The sequence below is a fragment of the Phoca vitulina genome, unplaced genomic scaffold (genome assembly GCF_004348235.1).
Source record: "Phoca vitulina isolate PV1807 unplaced genomic scaffold, GSC_HSeal_1.0 scaffold4, whole genome shotgun sequence".
NCBI classification, from domain to species: Eukaryota; Metazoa; Chordata; class Mammalia; order Carnivora; family Phocidae; genus Phoca; species Phoca vitulina.
In genome coordinates this window covers 57,944,401-57,963,394 of record NW_022589707.1, presented here as the reverse complement: position 1 = coordinate 57,963,394, position 18,994 = coordinate 57,944,401, and the positions used below count along the sequence as shown (strand labels likewise).

The window sequence follows — 18,994 nt, the reverse complement described above, 5'->3', positions numbered from 1 at the left end:
CTTCCCATCTGGTCCACATTCTGTGTGACAATGAGTAAGTTATTTAACCTCTTCAAGCTTCAAAATCCTCGTCTGTCAAGAGGGGATCATGATATCTATCCTTTGAAGAATTTTAATGAGTTTGTTTATGTAAAATGCTGGCACAGAGAAATCTTTAATAATGTATTTACTAATTTTGTTATCATTTCTACTATCACGTTCAACTTCAAAGTTTCATTTGTCTTATTCAAGAATGGCTGAACATTTGTCAAGAAATGCCAAAGTACTATATTCCTGGCATTCTTCATTTATGATTTCACAGCCTCTCATCCATCCCCGCAAGAACAGAAATGTCATTCTGCAACAAATGAGAAGTACTGTTTTCATACCATCCCTGACTCTTTCTCAACATCTTGGTACTCACTACAGAAAGTACCTCAAAGCCAGGACATTATTTATGAATAATGTAGCCATAACAAGCCACAGAGTACAACAACGGCAGTGTTGCAGGACCTGGTGGTGAAGCCTTCTCCATCTTAGGCTGATCTAGTCCTAAGCACATGGACCAGTGACGGGCAGTAGACAAACTACACGAACCAGGAAGGATGCAGGGGGGTGGGAAGAGGCGGGATTTATTTGTAATGTGGCATTTTTTAACATGCGTATCAGGACACTAACAGTGCCAGATTGCTCCTGGAAAATTCCCTGTGTTGAACATACGTGAATTAATTCTCAGAATTATTTGCTGTGTGCCCACAAAGCAGTATGATCTTGAGTAATCAATTCTAGATATTAACTAATCTGAGGCTCCATTCTAGCTTTTTCAAGTTTTCTGAGTCAGCCTGGAGAACACTAAGGAGGGTTTAGTAGAAACAGGAAAAAAGATTTAATTAGCAAGATAAATACTGATTGTAGATGAGCAAAGTAAGTATATTTGGGTATCTTCCAAATGTCCAGGCTCTAGGGTTTAAGAAAACATATATGGTGATTACCAAAAAGCACAATAATGCTTAATATAGTAGGACCCCTGGGGCAATCAAGTGGTTTCATTTAACTGACTTTTCCATATAATTCAAGTGTACCCTATTTTTTAAAAACTTCAAAAATGAGAAATCTTTGTCCATTAAACACTCGTCCTTTTGAGTATCTATCTTGTTAGAGAACAATCACCTTTTTTGATGGATTAGTCATCATTGTGAGCATCAGCTATCCCACAGTGGTGTTCTGGGAAAATATGTCTTAAGATGTGGTCAAGGGATTCCCCAGCAAGGGAATCACCTTGGAACCTCGCTGAAAATCAGATCCCTGGGCCCCACCCCAGGCTTCCTGAATCAGGATCCTCAGGTGGAATCCAGGATTCTCCATGTCCAACTTGCTTCTCAGAGGATTTTCATACTCAACATGAACCAAAGAGGCCCTAACTCAGGGTTGGTTGTATGTGTGTCCTTCACGGGAAACATCACAGAGGACTGCTGTCTATCTGTGCCTATTTGCTGTAGGGCCTCTCTGTCGGTTCCTTTCTTCTCAGGAGTCAAAAGTCTTTCCATAGTGCACTGGCTTTAAACCTACAAGCCAATATGCACAGGATCCTTGGACAGAGTGCTGGCCTTTGTGATGTTTATTTTCCATCCATGAGCCTTATACCATTCATTCGGACGTGGGGTTCTGAGCTTGAAGTATCCTGCTGTGGGATTTAGGCACCTGACCCCAAGGAACCCATGCTGAACACCAGCCATTTCACCTCAAAAGGGCACTCAGAGAGCAAGGTAGAAGAAAAGTGCTAAATGCTGAATGTAGAAATGTGACTAGATGTTCAGAAGACAGATTGACGAGCTGGCCTAGTGAGAAGAAAGAAAAAAATCCAAATACTCTTTAACAGTACTAGTAAAATGGGCATTTGGGGTCAGAGAAAATGAGAACGGAGGATGCAGAATGTTCTGGAAGATGTGGCTCCTGCTTTAATGCAAGGCTGGGTCTCCTCCACCACAAAAACCTTTTCTCCTATAGTGACTTCACTACACACAGGGATCCATTCATTGGATTAGGAAGAACTCAGGGCAGAAATGGGAGAAGCAGCACTGATTCTGGATTCAGAGGACTCGGGTTCAAATCCTGATTCAAATATGTGACCGTGAGCAAGTCTGTCAGACTCTGCCTTTTCAGTTTTAGCTGTGAAACATGACAAAGAATTCACGCCCTTGCTGAACTGCTGTGTAGCTTTAATGAATTAATGAATATGAAACAGCTTTTTAAATTGAAGAGCATTTTACAAATATTTAATCAGAAATATTCTGCATTGTGTACATATTTAAGTAGCTGCTACATCTATCTATATGGCAGAATGCTAAGAAAAACCCTTGGCTGGGAAAAAATTCAAATATGTTAATTATCTCATATAAATAAACCGATCATATTGTTCAGTGTAGAACTTAAATATCCGCTGTGCTTTTGTACTATAAAAAAGATATCTTTAAAGTGAGCAGTATTCTTAATCTCAGGAAACAAACTGAGGGTTGCTGGAGTGGGGGGTGGGGTGGGAGGGATGGGGTGACTGGGTGATGGACACTGGGGAGGGTATGTGCTCTGGTAAGCGCTGTGAATTGTGCAAGACTGTTGAATCTCAGATCTGTACCTCTGAAACAAATAATGCAATATATGTTAGGAAAGAAAAAAAGAAGAAGAAGAATGTCGCAGGAGGGGAAGAAGGAAGGGGGAGAAATCGGAGGGGGAGAAGAACCATGAGAGACGATGGACTCTGAAAAACAAACTGAGGGTTCTAGAGGGGAGGGAGGTAGGAGGATGGGTTAGCCTGGTGATGGGTATTGAGGAGGGCATGTTCTGCATGGAGCACTGGGTGTTATGCACAAACAATGAATCAGGGAACACTATACCTAAAACTAATGATGTAATGTATGGGGATTAACATAACAATAAAAAAATTAAAAAAAAAAAAGAAACACTACTGGAATTAAAAAAAATAAAAAATAAAAAAATAAAATAAAGTGAGCAGTATTTTGACTTTTGCACAACTTATGTTTAACATTCTATTAAAATATGTTGTTCTTGCTTTCTCAAAGGATAGGTGAAAAAATTGATCAAATCTTCATTTTATTTTCAAAACCCTCTTCCCTAACATCAGTTTCTTAATGTCTACTTTCCTTACATGATTTATTAGCTGAAATTGCAGGATAGTGGGGGAAATGGGGACATGCCAGGAGAGAAGAGAGGCAAGTAGGTCAATACTGAAAACAAGAGGTTTGCCCCAAACCTAAAATACACTAAGGATAGGAAAGAGGGAGGCTAACTTTGGAAACCATTGTCTGGCTCACATCACTACTTTTAGCTGTTGCTTTTTAAAGTAGAAAGACGTGCAAAAATTAAAAAAAAAAAGGCCGAGCTAGTTCTTTCAGCAGAGAATTAAAATTAAAAGCAGACGGAGGCCCGGGTAATAAGTACCAATAAAAGCTTGAGCTGACATAGCTTCAATTTACAAATCATTGGCTTTTCCCAGCAGGGCTTGGGGAAGGAGGGTGAGGAAGCATCGCCTACACTGTCTGGATGAGGAAGATATAGAAATCTTTAAAATTGAAGATGCTTCCAACTTTTTAAAACACTGATTTATGGTGACCATGACAAAATCTCAGTGAAACCTGAGCACACTGCAGTCTCTGGGAGCCCTGGTAGCTACAAAGCCCTTATGCCTTCCCAGTCATACCTGATTTTGATGTGTACATTCAGTTAGTGGGAGCCCAATTCATAATGTGTGCACAGAAAGACATGTGGTTTAGCATCTGCGTGTATTTCAATTTCTTTTTAGACTTGAGCATTAGGAGGCCCTTGTAAGAGTATTAAAAATAAACGAGTAATAAATAAATACTAGGAAGCCAAAGTGGATAGAGATTGATTTATGACAACTGATATTACTTCTCCATAAATTTTAATGACAAAATCAGTGCTCACAGGCACATAAGGATGCTTGGTTTCATCTGTAAAACCTGGAAGGCTACCAATAAAAAGGAACTGATGAAACTGCTAAATTTAGAGTAAAGGGTTGAGAGAGAGACTGTAGTGCCAGCAAGATGTTGTCTGAGTATATTAATTAGCATGCGTGAGAATTAGATGTGGACAGTGAACACAGAACATGTCATTCAAGCCAGCAGAAAACCTCCAAGTTAAGAGACTCAATACCAGCCTACATGATGCTACAACCCAACTCCAAGGACCTAACATGGGGTCCAAACCATGGAGAGTGTTCCCGTTGAAACAGCTGCCCGCTCCCCCTTTGATTCTTTTTTGGGAAAGGATTTTCTCTACATTCTCAATGCTGTGTATCAGAGAACTTGTTCCTTCTAGGACTGAGAGGAGATGGGAAAAGTTATCTGTTTACTTTCTCACCTTTTCCCCAAACCCTTCGGGATAAGCATAACTCGGCTCGTTCCAGTTCTCTTAGGACCATGAAGGCTTTCAAAAGAAACATTCTCCTCTTCCTGGATTTTGGTGGGTTTCCCTCAGGCATTTGCCTTTGATCCTTCTTCTCTTCAGTGACTTAACCACCTCACATGGCTCTCTCCCTGCGGATGGCTCTTGAAAATGACTTCAGCCTCCAAACTCTTCATCTGGCTGTTCATGTGACATCATCTTTGGAACCTGGCTTTTCATCTGTTTTTGTCAACTTAAGAGTTTTCTATCCGTATTCTTTCCTTCTACCAGATATTATCTGTTCTCACTCGAATCTCATTAATTATCATTATTTTTATACATGTAACTGGAAGGATAATACATGCGTAGGGCACAAACTTTAAAAGCCCAAAAAAGGCATACGGTGCAACTCCAACCTCATTCTCTTACCCCGTCTCCCATCCCCCAATCTAGTCCCCTGCCGCAGAAGCAATCACTATTGCCAGGTTCTCCTATATCTTTTTTCCCCTAATTTAAGACAAAAAAAACAAAAACAAAAACAAAAACTGAATGGGAACAAGGCCCTAAATGTAATAAATTTTACTCTGCTAGCTTCTTTTCAGCTTCCCAGTCTATTTGAGAAATTTATTTATGTCCCATGCATTAATCTATGGGACTTTCATATGGTCCTTCTTCCCTATATGTGGGTTATTTTCCAAGTCTTTTTGCCTGGACCTCTCTCATAACATGAACTAATACCCATGAACTAAGTTTGCTTAGAAGAATGCAGAGTCCTACCTCTGAAGGCGTGGGGGAGGGAGGGGCAGCTATTTAAAAGAACAAAGCAGAAAAAAAACCCATCCCTCAATTTGTTTATGTAATTAATCTATCTTGAGAAGTATCCCTTATTCCAATGTCAGCAGTCACCAGAAGAACCACAGTAAGGAATCAGCATCTAAATGACAATGGTTGTCTCAGGATCACAGCTGGGGAGTGAATTTAAATAGATGGATGGACAGATAGACGGGTAGTTGGATAGAAAGAGCCAATCAACTGTGAAGTGTTACCAAGACCTAAAATCATATTTCATTTGATGGGAACAACAGAGGCCCGATTAATGCATGTGGGAATTTCATGTCAAAGTTATACCAATGGCCTTTCAAGGGCCTGCTTCTTCTTAGGACTCCCTGAGTCCATGTGAAATTGGCCAGTGTAAGATTTTAGGACTCCTATATATGAATTTCATTCATCCTGTGTAATGATTAAGTGTGGGATAACTGTTGAATATGAAAAAGAATTTTTTCCCTTGGGATAGTTCTATTATACCTGGAATTGTCCTGAAAATTTTATGCTAGAAGAGTAAGCATACACATTTTAAAGCTGCTTTCTATTCAAGGTTTTCCCCAAAACTTACTAAAGGAGGCAAAGTGAAGCCACTGTGAGACATGTGAGTTGAAACTGGTGGAGAAACTGCACGCTTTAGTGAACAGAGCCACCACGGACCAGGTCATACGCTGGATAACATGTGGGCCTCCATGGCTAATCTCCCTCTGAGATTACTATTATGTCAGTTTTCGGAAGATCAAGTAATCATCAAATGTCTTTTTTTTTTTTTTAACCTCAGAACTATGAATGGAAATACCAGTTTTCTATGAACTCATTCTTGTGGTAGTTCAAACACGAAGTATAGATGGACTTAAGACTTGGATGCAAGAAGATTCTGAGTTTTACTGAGAGACAGGAAAACTGTGAAACCACTAACAGTCTGTGACTCCATCACATAGCCAATATTACTTGGATAAATTTTGTCAGAAACACTTTGTGTGGGGGAGGATTCTCAAAAAATAACCCAATAATTTAAAAAGTACTACTCAAAACCTTTCAATATCCCCTGATGACAAACTAATACAGAACACAGGTTTTTCCCAAAAGCAATTGTGATTTAGAGTTTTCTTTCTGAAATACTAATTCTCCATAGCCAATTAAAAAATCCAGTCTGATGTAAAAGTGACAATCCAGACAACCATCAAATCATTATTTTTTCTTTCCTGTCACTGAAAAGTCTCGTTGTAAAGAAGAATGTATCTGAAGAAAATTATTTTTAACTCTAATAAAAGTAACTTACAGTACTGTAATGTTATTGGCATTCAGGAAATAGTAGATATATTGTCTCTGTTTGAAATTAAATAAAATCACACTCTATTTTGTGTACCTAAGTAAACCACCATTTTGTAAAATAAGAATAATAGCACAGTGGGATGGATCCCTAAAGTATAAACATTCAAAACCAGAGTGCTTAGCTAACCCACGAGGGCACAACTGTCTTCTTTTATACTAAATTTTTGAAGATGGTAAGAATTGCAACCAGTTTGCCAAGAGAGAATAAGAGGACTAGTTGGGAAAGATGATATTTGAGCTGTTAACCAAAAGGAAGAGGGTAATCTGGAGGGGTAGACAGATAGGGCAGACTTGGAGACAGAAATTAGAGAGACAGTAACTAGTAGATCATACTACTTGAATACAGTGATTTTCCATTTAAGCATAATCTAAAATGACACCTTCTTTAGGAGCTACCAACGGAGACAGAAGCAGATGGAACAGTCTGCGGTTGGGCTGGGGGGGAGGGAGGGAGGGAGGGAGTCACGGGCGCCAACCACTCCTCTGACCCTGCAGCCAAAAGCACAACATGATGAAACATGGAAATAAGGAATCCATCTAAGACATTCTAGCTGCTAACGCACTGAGAAGCCCTTGTTATAAAATGGGCTTATTATATGGCAGCATTTTGATCTGGAACTTGACGGTTCTACTCAGGAAAATCTTATGTTTTGTATATTATCATCCGCAAAATTCCAGAAACCAGGTTTGCATATGCCATCCAATACATATAAGTCTTAGGAAGAAAAGCCAGACAATTTGGCAAAAGGAAAACTATCTTGGCTGGGATCAGTTCACACTCAGATAACACACTTTTGTCCAGAGTCTACTCTGAAACTTGAGAGTTAAGTAAGCTTTTCCCTCAAACAACTGGAGAAATGCCATATGCAAAGATGTGATACCTCTCTCAAGAGAGAAGTACTTCTCTTCACTCCCCCATGGAAAAAAATCTATTTTAAACCAAAACATTTGCTTTTATGGTATTATATAGGTTTATTTTTAAAAAACATAGCAATATTTACTATTCTCACAGAAATTAGATAATATAAATTATGAATTAGTATGTGTACACAATATCTTCTAGGATGATAAAATCAAATGACTCCTTGCTTGCAGAGCCCAAGTCTCAGTTTTATTCAATGGCGGGATTAAATTACATTCAGTAATAGAAACATTTATAAGATGCATATTACATTTGTTTATTATGTATTTGGGGTTCAAAGGAGGGTCTTAAAGAGTTATTTCCACACCCATGTTCATAAAGTAGCATACTATTCACACTAGCCAAGTGATGGAAGTAACCTAAATGTGTCTGTTGGTGAATGAATAGATAAATAAAATGCGGTGGTATAAGCATACAATGAAATATTATTCCTTAAAATTATTATTATTCCTTGAAAAGGAAGGACATCCTGCCACATGATACAACATGGATGAACCTTGACATTATGCTAAGTGAAATAGGATAGTCACAAAAAGACACATACTGCATGACTCCACATATATGACGTATCTAAGGTAGTCAAATTCATAAAAACAGAGAGTAGACTGATAGTTACCAGAGGCTGGGGGAGAGGGAAATGGGGAGTGGATGTTTAATGCATACAGAGTTTCAGTTTTGCAAAATGAAAAAGTTCTGGAGATCTGTTGTACAACAATGTGAATATATTTAACACTACTGAACTGGACACTTAAAAATGGCTAAGATGGCAAATTTTATGTTTTACGTTTTATCATAATTAAACATTTTTAAATTCTTAAAACTTCTTAACTTCAGCATGCACTAGAGGTGCCTATAAATCAGAGGCCAGCAAACTCTTTTCTGTAAAGGGGCAGAAAGTAAATATTTTGGCTTTGCTGACCACAGTCTCTGTTGTAACTACACAACTCCCCACGGTATCATGGAAGCAGCCAGAGATAATACATAAGTGAATGTGCGTGGTCATGTTACAATAAAAACTTCACTTACTAAAACAGGTGGCTGGCCCGTGGGCCAGAGGTTTCTGACCCTTGCACCAAGTATTATCTAAATAAAAGATAATTAGAATCATTTTGTACAAATTTCAGTCTCCTCTACCCAAGAATTATGAGTGAAATATTCTTCTTTTCCAGAGTCTGAGATTAGAGCAACAGGATCAAGCAGACTCAATAAGACTAGCACTTACCCTGTAGTAGGAGGAAAACACTACACTGACAAAGGACAGGTTGGCTCTGTACCCGCAGTGTCTACATTTCTCTACAGATGAGCTTAATGATTCCAGAGCTTAACAATTTAAAGAATATTAAAGATGTTACAACTGGAAGAGAGCTTGGTGATCATCTAGTACCTCTTTCTCCTTTAGTGAATGGGAAAATTGCAATAGGCTCACTAGACCTCTCCAAGCTGTCACAGCTGGTGTAGGCAGGGCTGGGGACAGAGGGTAGGGCCATCCCAACTCTGAGGTCATGCTCCTTCCTCTCTATTTCCAATCAGGAGCATTAGCCAGCCGGCCGCCAGGTCTGCAAGTTATCTGTTTCATGCTGCGATTCCAAATGGTCTTGACTTAACCCCGACTCTAATTTTTGCCATTCACTGAGTTCAAGGGGGAAATCAATAAAGACAGATAGACCCCCAAAGGCCTCATCTCATGAAATTCAAAAATGAAAGCAAGGGTATAATTATGTGTTCCCTTCCCACTTGTGCCGTTGAAAATGGCACGTTTTTCCTATGGCATTTAGGTAGGATAAAGAAACAACTACCCAGGGGTAGGGTTTAGCAACTTGATTTGATCTTTTTAGGGACCACAAAAAAATAGGCTCCCTAGTTAAACAGCCAAAACAAACAACAAGCACACACCAAAAACCAGCAAATGAACCTATGAAACAGATAGGTTCAAGAGCGTGTTAGCTTTACAAAAGGAACTTTCACCTCATCAAAGAACTCAAGCCAGTGCATAGGGTTTTAGCCCTAGAAGAGACAGAAAAGATAATGGGTCAAACATCCTCCCCTTTTATGTATGAATTAAAGCAGAGCCCTGGAGTTAAGGCACTGCTTAAGTAGGCTCATAGGGTTGGTCTATTGTATGGACCCAAACCTGAAATTCTCCACGCTCACTCAACACAACTCACTGGGGGCGTCTCAGCCCTGCCCTTGGCACTGAACTGAAGCAGAACACCAGTGCAAGCCAGAAAGCTGGATGGCCTGGGCAAAAAGGAAAGGCTTTTAACACAGAATGAGGAGATGGCTGAGCGGTGATATTCCTGCATTACTTGGCGTCTCCAGCTCCCGTGGGACCTGCCCTCAATTGCTAAAAGAGCCTGACCTCTGACAAAGACCAATGATTTCAGCAGTAATTAATGATACTGTCAAATTAATTAACCCAAGTCTTTGTCCACAGGAAAAAAAAGAGCCTCTAACGTCAATACTGCTGTTTACTAGTCCTTGACCAAGCTCTATAGACCCAAACCTTTAGTCGGACACAGGAACACCACTAATGACCCCAATAAGGCCCCACATATTAAGCCACTGTTATTAAGAAACCTCTCACAGTAACATATCCTTTGATAACAGGTCTTTTAGTGAGTTGACAGCTCTCCAAAATCTAACACTATTTTAAATAGACACAAGCCCAAGAATACCAGTGTGTATCATTCACATTTCCTACAATACCCTTTTAGATACCCTTTTGAATTATGGTGATGAAACCCTAGACAAATGCTGTAGGATTTGATTAAGCCATTTAATAAATGGCCCTCATTAAAACGCTGGTTCCCTTGTCCTTGTCTATAAGGACCCCGACTCATAACAAATGCCCACATATACATTTCCATATTATCTCTTTAGAGGATTCAGAACTATTTTCTTACACCTAACGCAGCTTTTATTCCATTTAGAATAATTACCTTCCATCCCATTTCTGACTTTCAAGAAAAACAAGACAGTTAATTGACCACAGGAGGACTCTCTCAAGGGCATCAGGCTGCAAAAGCTCTTCTGTGAGCTCACAACTTAAGCTGATGTAATCTGCTACAAGAAGCTGACTTCTATTTTTAAATCATACCCTTTTACTCTGCCTTCAAAGGGCACATATATCACACATTGTAACTGCTCATAAAATACTTCACGGCATAGTCTCCCATCCATTTCCCTCCTGGGGTGAATCACACTGTCAGGAGGGGGCTTCCAACTGCTCCTACGTCACCCAGTTTTGAGCACTGAAATTCATCCACCATTTCCTATTATTTGGTCTTTAGGAGAAGAGCCACATATGGCCACACTCTCCAGGTGTCTTGTTTATCATGGTAATTTTGACAAGGAACAGATGACTAGCAGGGTCCTTCTTGAGGGCTGGGATCAAGCTTTTTCACCTCTTTGTATTTCCATCCCCAAATATAGGCACTTAATAAATGCTTATTAGGGTTGCTGCTGAGAGATCTGTCATCAGGCCCATGTGCTTCAAACAGTGTCAGAATGAAAACAGATTATTTGCTTTGTTTAAGTTTTTCATTCATCATTTGGGTCATGCTCACTGTGTATTATTTAAAAAGTTTTTTTTTTTTTTTTTTTTTAAAGATTTTATTTATTTATTTGAGACAGAGAGAGAGAGCACATGAGAGGGGTGAGGGTCATAGGGAGAAGCAGGCTCCCTGCCGAGCAGGGAGCCCGATGCGGGACTCGATCCAGGGACTCCAGGATCATGACCTGAGCCGAAGGCAGTCGCTTAACCAACTGAGCCACCCAGGCGCCCTATTTAAAAAGTTTTTAGCACCTTGAAAACATGATGAGAAAAGCAATGGTTGGAAGAGAAAGCACACTTGATCTTGCTATTTATACTTATTCTGCTCATTTCTAAGAAGAGTGAAGAGCTCTGTAATTAAAGTGGTGCAATTACAAAGCGTGGGAGAGGGCAGAACATACACTTCCCCGGGTCCGCGTGCATCATCATTCTCGGGCACCCAGGTCTCCCCATGTCCTCCCAGCAGCTTGGGTCCTCCCAATCCCTTCTCTACCTTACATTCTGGGTGACCTGGTGAGCACACAAAGACGATCATGCTCCTCCCCACCTCGACACCCTCCCACTCCCCTGGCCTTCCGGAGATGTCCTTTCTAGCCTGGCCCTGCTTACCTTGCCAGCTGCCACAGTACAGGCACCCCCATTCCCACACCTGCTCTGCCTCTGTGCTCTGGTTGTAAGAACCTTCAGGTCCTTCCAGGTGCCCTGTTTGCTTTCATCTAAAGGCCACTGTCTGAGTTTCTCCCTCAGCCTGGAACTCTGCTCAGCAGTCCCTCCTCCCTCCACCCAGCTCCTTCCCACTCATCCTTTCCTGTCTTGTTCAGATGTGACTTCCTGTGGAAGCCCCTCCTAGCGACCCTGCAGCACCATGGGTCACCTCAGACAACAACACCTCATCCTATTACATCACGTTTACTTGCTCCATCCCCACGTGACTACATGTGCCAGGAAGGAGGGATCCTGTCTGCTTATCTGCTACTATATCCTTGTGCGTGTGGCCCAGCACGCAGTGGGGCTTCCGTATCATTCGTTGCGAGGATGAATGAATGAATGAATGCATACTTAAGACTGCAACCAGGGGGATCTCATCTATGAGGATGAATTAGAATTCTGTCTCCTTGGAAAGTGTAAACTCCAAAGAACTGAATTTATAGCAAAATGCTACTTTAGTTCTGGATTCATCAGTTGAAACGTGCTGAGACTCTCCCTCCCATAGTGACTCCTAAGGAGCCACCCACAGCCAGACCCCTCTCCCAGAGGTCACAGAAATGCATTTTGGTAACTTGTTTCTGAGAGATAAATGGAGACTCTGTTTAAAATGGAATCCTGCTGGGACAAAACGCTAAAGATTGCTCACAGTTAAACTTCATGTTATCAACTCCAAGCAAACAGCAAACTCCACAATTTAAATTCATTCCAAAGAAAGCAGCAAGCCACAAATTAATAATACTACTTCTTAACTGCAAAACCCTATGTCAATTCCAACACATCACAAGGTGAGTTGCGTGGGGTCAGAATGCCCTATTGATTTGAGAAACAATGGGTCTGGAACTTGAAACTCAGTGACTGGAATCTGACCATGCTCTATGAATGCTAGTCTGGCCCCTGGGGTATGATAGTGAAGAGACAAATATGGTCCCTGTCCTCATGGACAGTCCTGCCTAATATAGAGGAGGATGGAGTCCTGAATATTGACTTCTTAAAAAAAAGAAGTCTTGGGGCGCCTGGGTGGCTCAGTCGTTAAGCGTCTGCCTTTGGCTCAGGTCATGATCCCAGGGTCCTGGGATCGAGCCCCACATCGGGCTCCCAGCTCAGCGGGAAGCCTGCTTCTCCCTCTCCCACTCCCCTTGCTTGTGTTCCCTCTCTCGCTGTGTCTCTCTCTGTCAAATAAATAAAATCTTTAAAAAAAAAAAAAAGAAGTCTTTCCCTAAACTCAAAGTACACCATATTCAGCTATTAAATTAAATCCAGCACACATGGGATTGTAGAGTAAGGCATCTCTTCAGCTACTTCTGCATGGAAAAGGATTCTTTTAAACCATATTTTCCAAAATCAACAGATTGATGACACTAAAGAGTGGGTACTGTTTCAACATTCAAACCAAATGATGAAGGGCTTGCTTTTTATTTCATTGTTACACAGCTAGTAACCACCCTCCAAAATAAAACCAAATAAACACAGGTCCACGTGAAATTCTCCTGCCTCCCAGAATAATTGTATTTTTAAATTTTTTAAAAAGATTTATTTACTTGAGAGAGAATGTAAGCATAAGTTGGGGGAAGGGGCAGAGGAAGAGAATCTTCAAGCAGACTCCCCGCTGAGTGCAGAGCCCAAGGACAATTTGGGGCGCCATCTCATGACCCATGATATCATGACCTGAGCCGAAACCAAGAGCTAGACGCTTAACCGACTGTGCCACCCAGGTGCCCCATATTTTAATTTTTATTACATGGTACATAAAAGGTGCTCAATAAATATTTTTTGAATGAATAAATCACAGGACACGTATTACTAGGAAAATGTCAATTTTAGGTCAATTTCCTTTTTTTTCTCTTAAGGAAAAAATCATTCATATTTTCTAGGATTCTTTCATTTCCTTGTCTGACCTTGGGCTAGTTACTTAACATAGGTATAATTTTCTTCATCTATAAAATTAAATCTGTGCCTCGATTATTGTGAGGTTTAAAGGAGGTAGTAGATATAAAATGATTAGCACTATTCTCTGCAGATAAGGTTTTTTTTGTTTTGTTTTAACTTCTCTACTCCATCCTCCTCTAACCTGCAAAAAAAGTGTCAAAGACAAACCAAATTACTGGCCTGATTAGAAAGTCAGGAAATTTCTAATGTGGCTTGGGCCTTGATTTTCTCTTTTATAGAATGAATGAGCTTTACTTTTCAGTTCAGATTTTCCATGAATTCAGAAATCTGCCTTGCTAAAAACTTAGATACTGCTACCACATTAAGGTTATCTATAATCAGAACTAAAATAAATTCTGATTTCCTTCATAGAGAGGGACTCCAAATTACAAATGAAAATAAGATTTGGCTTTTAAAAAAATTTGCATCAATCTAATAGTAGGTCAAGAATTGGTGACCCTATTCTTAAGCAACAGAAGGTACCCCCTTTCCCCCATCCCACACGCTTCACCTCCTATGCACTAGCAGGGTTTCCCATTCACAACTCCACATGATGTACCTAAAAAGAAATCTAGGGATTTTAAGCAACATCACTAATTACAAACGGGATCATTTGAAATAAGTAAGATAATTGACACAATATTATGTCAAACCTGACATTTGCTTGATTTTTTTTTCCTTCACACCCTGAAATACAGCCAAATCAACCAAACAAAGAACTACCAAGATTGTACACAACAGTCGCTGCATTTTCATAAATACTCAGTGTATGACTGCCACCTAGTGGTGGGATATATCCTTATACGGCCAAATATCCAAACAGCTAAATTGACACAAGATAATTAAAAAACCAAGGGAACATTGTTCCTCTGCTGCTCACCAGTTATTTCAGGGAAATTTAAGAGCATACCCATCTTCTCAGCTAACTATTCAGACAAATTTCTGAAGAGGTCTACTGCAGATGGAACATTAGTTAATCCCACAACCAAACCCCACCACTTCCCAACCACTTCACAAAACAAAGGAGTATTATTCTATTAATTTTAAAATTCATTAGCAATTAAAAAAGATTCTCCAATAGCCTGTCCTCACTTTCCAGTTTCATTTGATCTAATCTTGATCTTTAGTTATGCATGAAAAAGCATTTTAAAGTGACAACCTTACAAAAAGTGTACATTATATGAAAATCCGACTTCAATTAGAACCAGTTACTAAATCCCAGCAATTTCCAGCTGTCTCTTCTATCTTACCCTTAGAGAATTATATATCACATTAATTGGTATTCTGTCACATAAAAAGACACTGGCAATGATTAATTGCATCCTTGGTGCTTTTGAGTTATGTCTTCTTCACTAGAGTGATTCAAATCACACCTCATTACCTTCCAGCAGGTACCCCTCTTGGTAACCTTCATAAAATCTCCTACCTTCCTGAACTTCTCCATTTGCTTGTAGAGGTCTGGATCAAGCTCCTGTGACACATCCTTCATCCATAATAATGCCCCTCTGTATTCAGTCCGGCACTGCTCCATGCGATTCACCGTCAGCCAAGTGTCTGAGATGGCCCGGTGCCGAAAAGTCTCCACTTCTTGGTGAAATCGACACAAAGGATTTCTCAAGGCCAACCTAGACAAGGGGATAAAGCCATAATCTTGAAACCAAGCAGGCCAGCAGTTTCCATCCTTGACAGTTTACCAATCTTAAATTCCTGAGCCTAGAAGAGTGCCTGGAATATAGACAATGCTGCCGAAATATTTGATTGAAATGGATGAACTGATGAGTCAACCAGATTACCCATGTACTGATCCCTTAGATTACTGTTATTTAACTGGACCACTGGGAAGTATTTCCAACAGTATTGCTGGGGATAGTCTCATGCCTGAGCAAAGAGTATCTGTCTGGAGCTGGAACCAATCCTGTGTTAATGGAGAAAGGTCAAGGCACAATCATTTCCCATTTCTATTCTTGGCATCCCTGTCTCTGCTCCTCTGAAGCCTGGCCCTTTGAGGAGGGATGGACTTGTGCATGATTAGGGTCTCCCCTGCTAGGTCACTTCAGTTTACTCTCCAAATGCCAGGGCAATCTGCTGCGTGCTCCAACAGTCACAGAGAATGGAGCATGAACAGAAGCATTTTTTAAAAAAGATTTTATCTATCTATCTATTTTAGAGACAGGGGAGAGAGAGTACACGAGCGGGGCGGGGGGGGGGGGGGGAGAGCAAGAATCTCAAGCAGACTCTGTGCTGAGTGCAGAGCCTGACATGGGGCTCAATCTCATGACCATGAGACCATGACCTGAGCCAAAATCAAGAGTCGGACACTTAACTGACTGAGCCACCCAGGTGGCCCAAACAGAAGCATTTTTAAATGGTCTCGGAAGGGAGAGAAGCACTGTGGATCTACATGTTATAGGCACAGATAGGGTACATGATAGATCCTTATAGAGAAACAAAACTTGAGGATCCTATACCATAAGTGAATGTATATTATACAAGGTGGATATAAAATAATTATAATGTTAGCTTTAACATGCATTATTCAGCAAGAAAAAAATGTTTGAGGCTTATCAAACTTTGGATGAAATATTTATTTTGCAGGGAAGGGAAATACTGCTTCTTCCCTATCCAAAATGAATAATGTCACATGACCTACACTCTTAAAATACAGTTGTCTCCATGAGGTTGCAGGGCATAGGTTCAAAACATGAAAATGAGTAATTACATTTCAATTTAAAGGCAAACTTATGAAGCTGAAGAGGACAGTAATGTTAGTGAGCTGCAGTGCTTGGCAGTTCCAACAGTACTGTCAGAGTATAGATGGGGGCAATAAACTGTTTAAGGAAAAAAAACCCTTTTACTATTTTCTCCTGTTTTCCTCTTTTCTGTAAAACACTGCTTTTAAATAGTCAGCATTTCTCTAAAAAGTTTGCTCACATCATCCTACGTAAGTGTTGCAGGTGGTTTTCGGACATATTATGGTGCCATAAAGTAAGCTTGTGCTTTATCGCCATTGGATTAAATTTAATACTCACCTTTCATCAAATTGAATGCACAGTTGTAGCAATGACTATCAAATAAGTCAGTAAAACAAATTCTGGTGTGAAGGTTTTTAAACTGGGGACTTCTATTTAAAGAGAGAAACAGCCCTCAGCTGTCCCCCTAAGGATCCTGTTCATTTCTGGACTCCTTTTTCTCTTCCCTTGGATCTTACCAATTTCCCTAAACTGGCTGAAAAAGTATCTTGTGAATAAAATATTCTCGATTTCTTTGACTGTTGTAAAGTTAGAAAGAAACCTCTGAAGAGGTAATGACATGATGACAGATGTTAAGATCTTGAAGAAAAGAAAAAAGCATATAAAATCACCTCATTTTTTTCTGTAACTTGCTTCATATAAGATTAGAAAGGTGAAAACCTGTTTCCTGGTGCTACCAGGGACTGCATCTAGACCAAGGAAAAACGCAATAACCAGAAATATCAAGCTTCAGTGGAAGACTGCTGCACATTTTCATGGATAAAGATCTACACAAAGGGAAAGATTAATAAAGTATCTACAGGTCTACTCCAAAGACATTTATCCTTTAGTAGGAAAATGTGGAAGCGACCTAAGTAATAGACAGAAGGGCTCAGGTTAAATGCATCGTGGCATGCCCTGGAATACTATGGTATAGATGTTTTTAAAAATGTATACATAGAAGCAAAATGTGTTACGGTTACTTGATCAAAAAATCAATTTGCTAAATGATCAGTAAGCACTACTATACAAAAACTGTATGGAATGATGCTGTTTATATTAAAAACATATTCTGGCATATCCCAAATTACATCCATTCAAGATCTGAAAATTTAACTTCGTGAGAGTTTTAGGTCATCCTGTACTGTCTTTATGTTTAGGAGGACTGGCTGGGATGTCATGTGCTTGGTCAGCAGCTGAGTGGTATGAAACCAGAGCCATCTTGCAGCAGGTCACCTTCCAAATTTTAAAGTTGTCCAAGCTGCATTAACTTATGGATATAGTGCACTTTGCTAGTTTATAGTGATGCTTTGAAGTATCATTTGCATTGTTTTTGTCGATTTCTGTTTTTGCTTGTAACCAAAGGTTAGGTTATATAAACTCAAGGTACCCTATGTGTGCTCTGGGAGATAATTTGGTACCCAACTCTGAAACGGTGTAGCTAGAGAGTCATATTATAAAATAATTATGAGATCAGTAATGGTAACTCTTGTAGTGATTGTTTTCGGATTTGGCTTTGTTTCCCATAAACGGATGTAAGTTTTGGCATACTGGTATGTATAAGAATTTTTCCCACTGAAATTAGTGATAATTATATGTTTAACATATGAGAATTTACTCTTTGAAAGACTGAGAACCAATTATCTTGGTAAGGGTGGGGTAAGTACATATGCATAGAAAATATTCATCAAGGGGTTAAAAGTGGGTCATCTCTATTAGTAAAATTTTAATTGCTTTTTAATTTTGTTTTGATTTGTCTGCATTTTAATTTTCTCTGAAACAATGCGTATTTTTTACAAGGAAAAACGATTAGATTAAAAGGTACAATTTTTTTTTTTTTTTAAGATTGTATTTCCCTATTTGACCGAGACACACCGAGAGAGGGAACACAAGCAGGAGGAGTGGGAGAGGGAGAAGCAGGCTTCCCATGGACCAGGGAGCCCAGTGCAGGGCTGGATCCTAGGACCCTGGGATCATGACCTGAGTTGAAGGCAGATGTCTAATGACTGAGTCACCCAGGCACCCCTAAAAGGTACAATTAAAAATCATAAGCAACACTTTTCTTGGGAAATGGATACAGAACTATTGGAAATGGTATTGTTCAACTGTGAAAGTTGGCACTGTCCACAAAGTTGGGGTCCAAATGTTATTAGGCAGAACCAACACACCCAGGAGTGGGACCCTGGGAAACTGACACAGTTGGTCTCTTTCTGCTACTCCAGCTTTCTCAGGATTTCATAGGAACACCTGTGTAACAGACTGACGTCTGCTCTTGGTCCACAGGGAAGGAAAGAAGGAGAAATTAGGAGAAGAAAATGTTGAACAATTTAAGTGAAATTTTTGTAGCCTGAACATTTTTGGAAACTACCTACAACGCCTTATTTAGGTATAATCTTGCCTATATTAGTGAGTGACATTTTTGGGCTAGTTTGTTATTGTGGGGGGGAGGAGTAGAGAAGGAGTGTTACTTTTCTCAGGCACAAAATGCAACTATATGCAGGGGCTCTTGCTTATTCTACACCAACCATAAAAATGAGTCATGAGAGTGTTAAAAAAAAATGTCACTCATCTGCCACAATTTCCTCTCTACCAGAGCTTCTC

The 18,994-nt window shown here is 39.9% G+C and overlaps 1 protein-coding gene across 14 annotated transcripts in view; it reads right to left on the bottom strand.

Moving 5' to 3' along the window:
* Window positions 1-18,994, bottom strand: part of ICA1 (islet cell autoantigen 1) — a 142,041-nt gene that overhangs the window by 89,398 nt on the left and 33,649 nt on the right. For all 14 annotated transcript variants that reach the window (XM_032402050.1, XM_032402053.1, XM_032402061.1 and 11 more), the window contains one exon: window positions 15,091-15,289. In XM_032402050.1, the coding sequence (XP_032257941.1) occupies window positions 15,091-15,289 (199 nt within the window). The remainder of the gene's footprint in view (window positions 1-15,090; window positions 15,290-18,994) is intronic.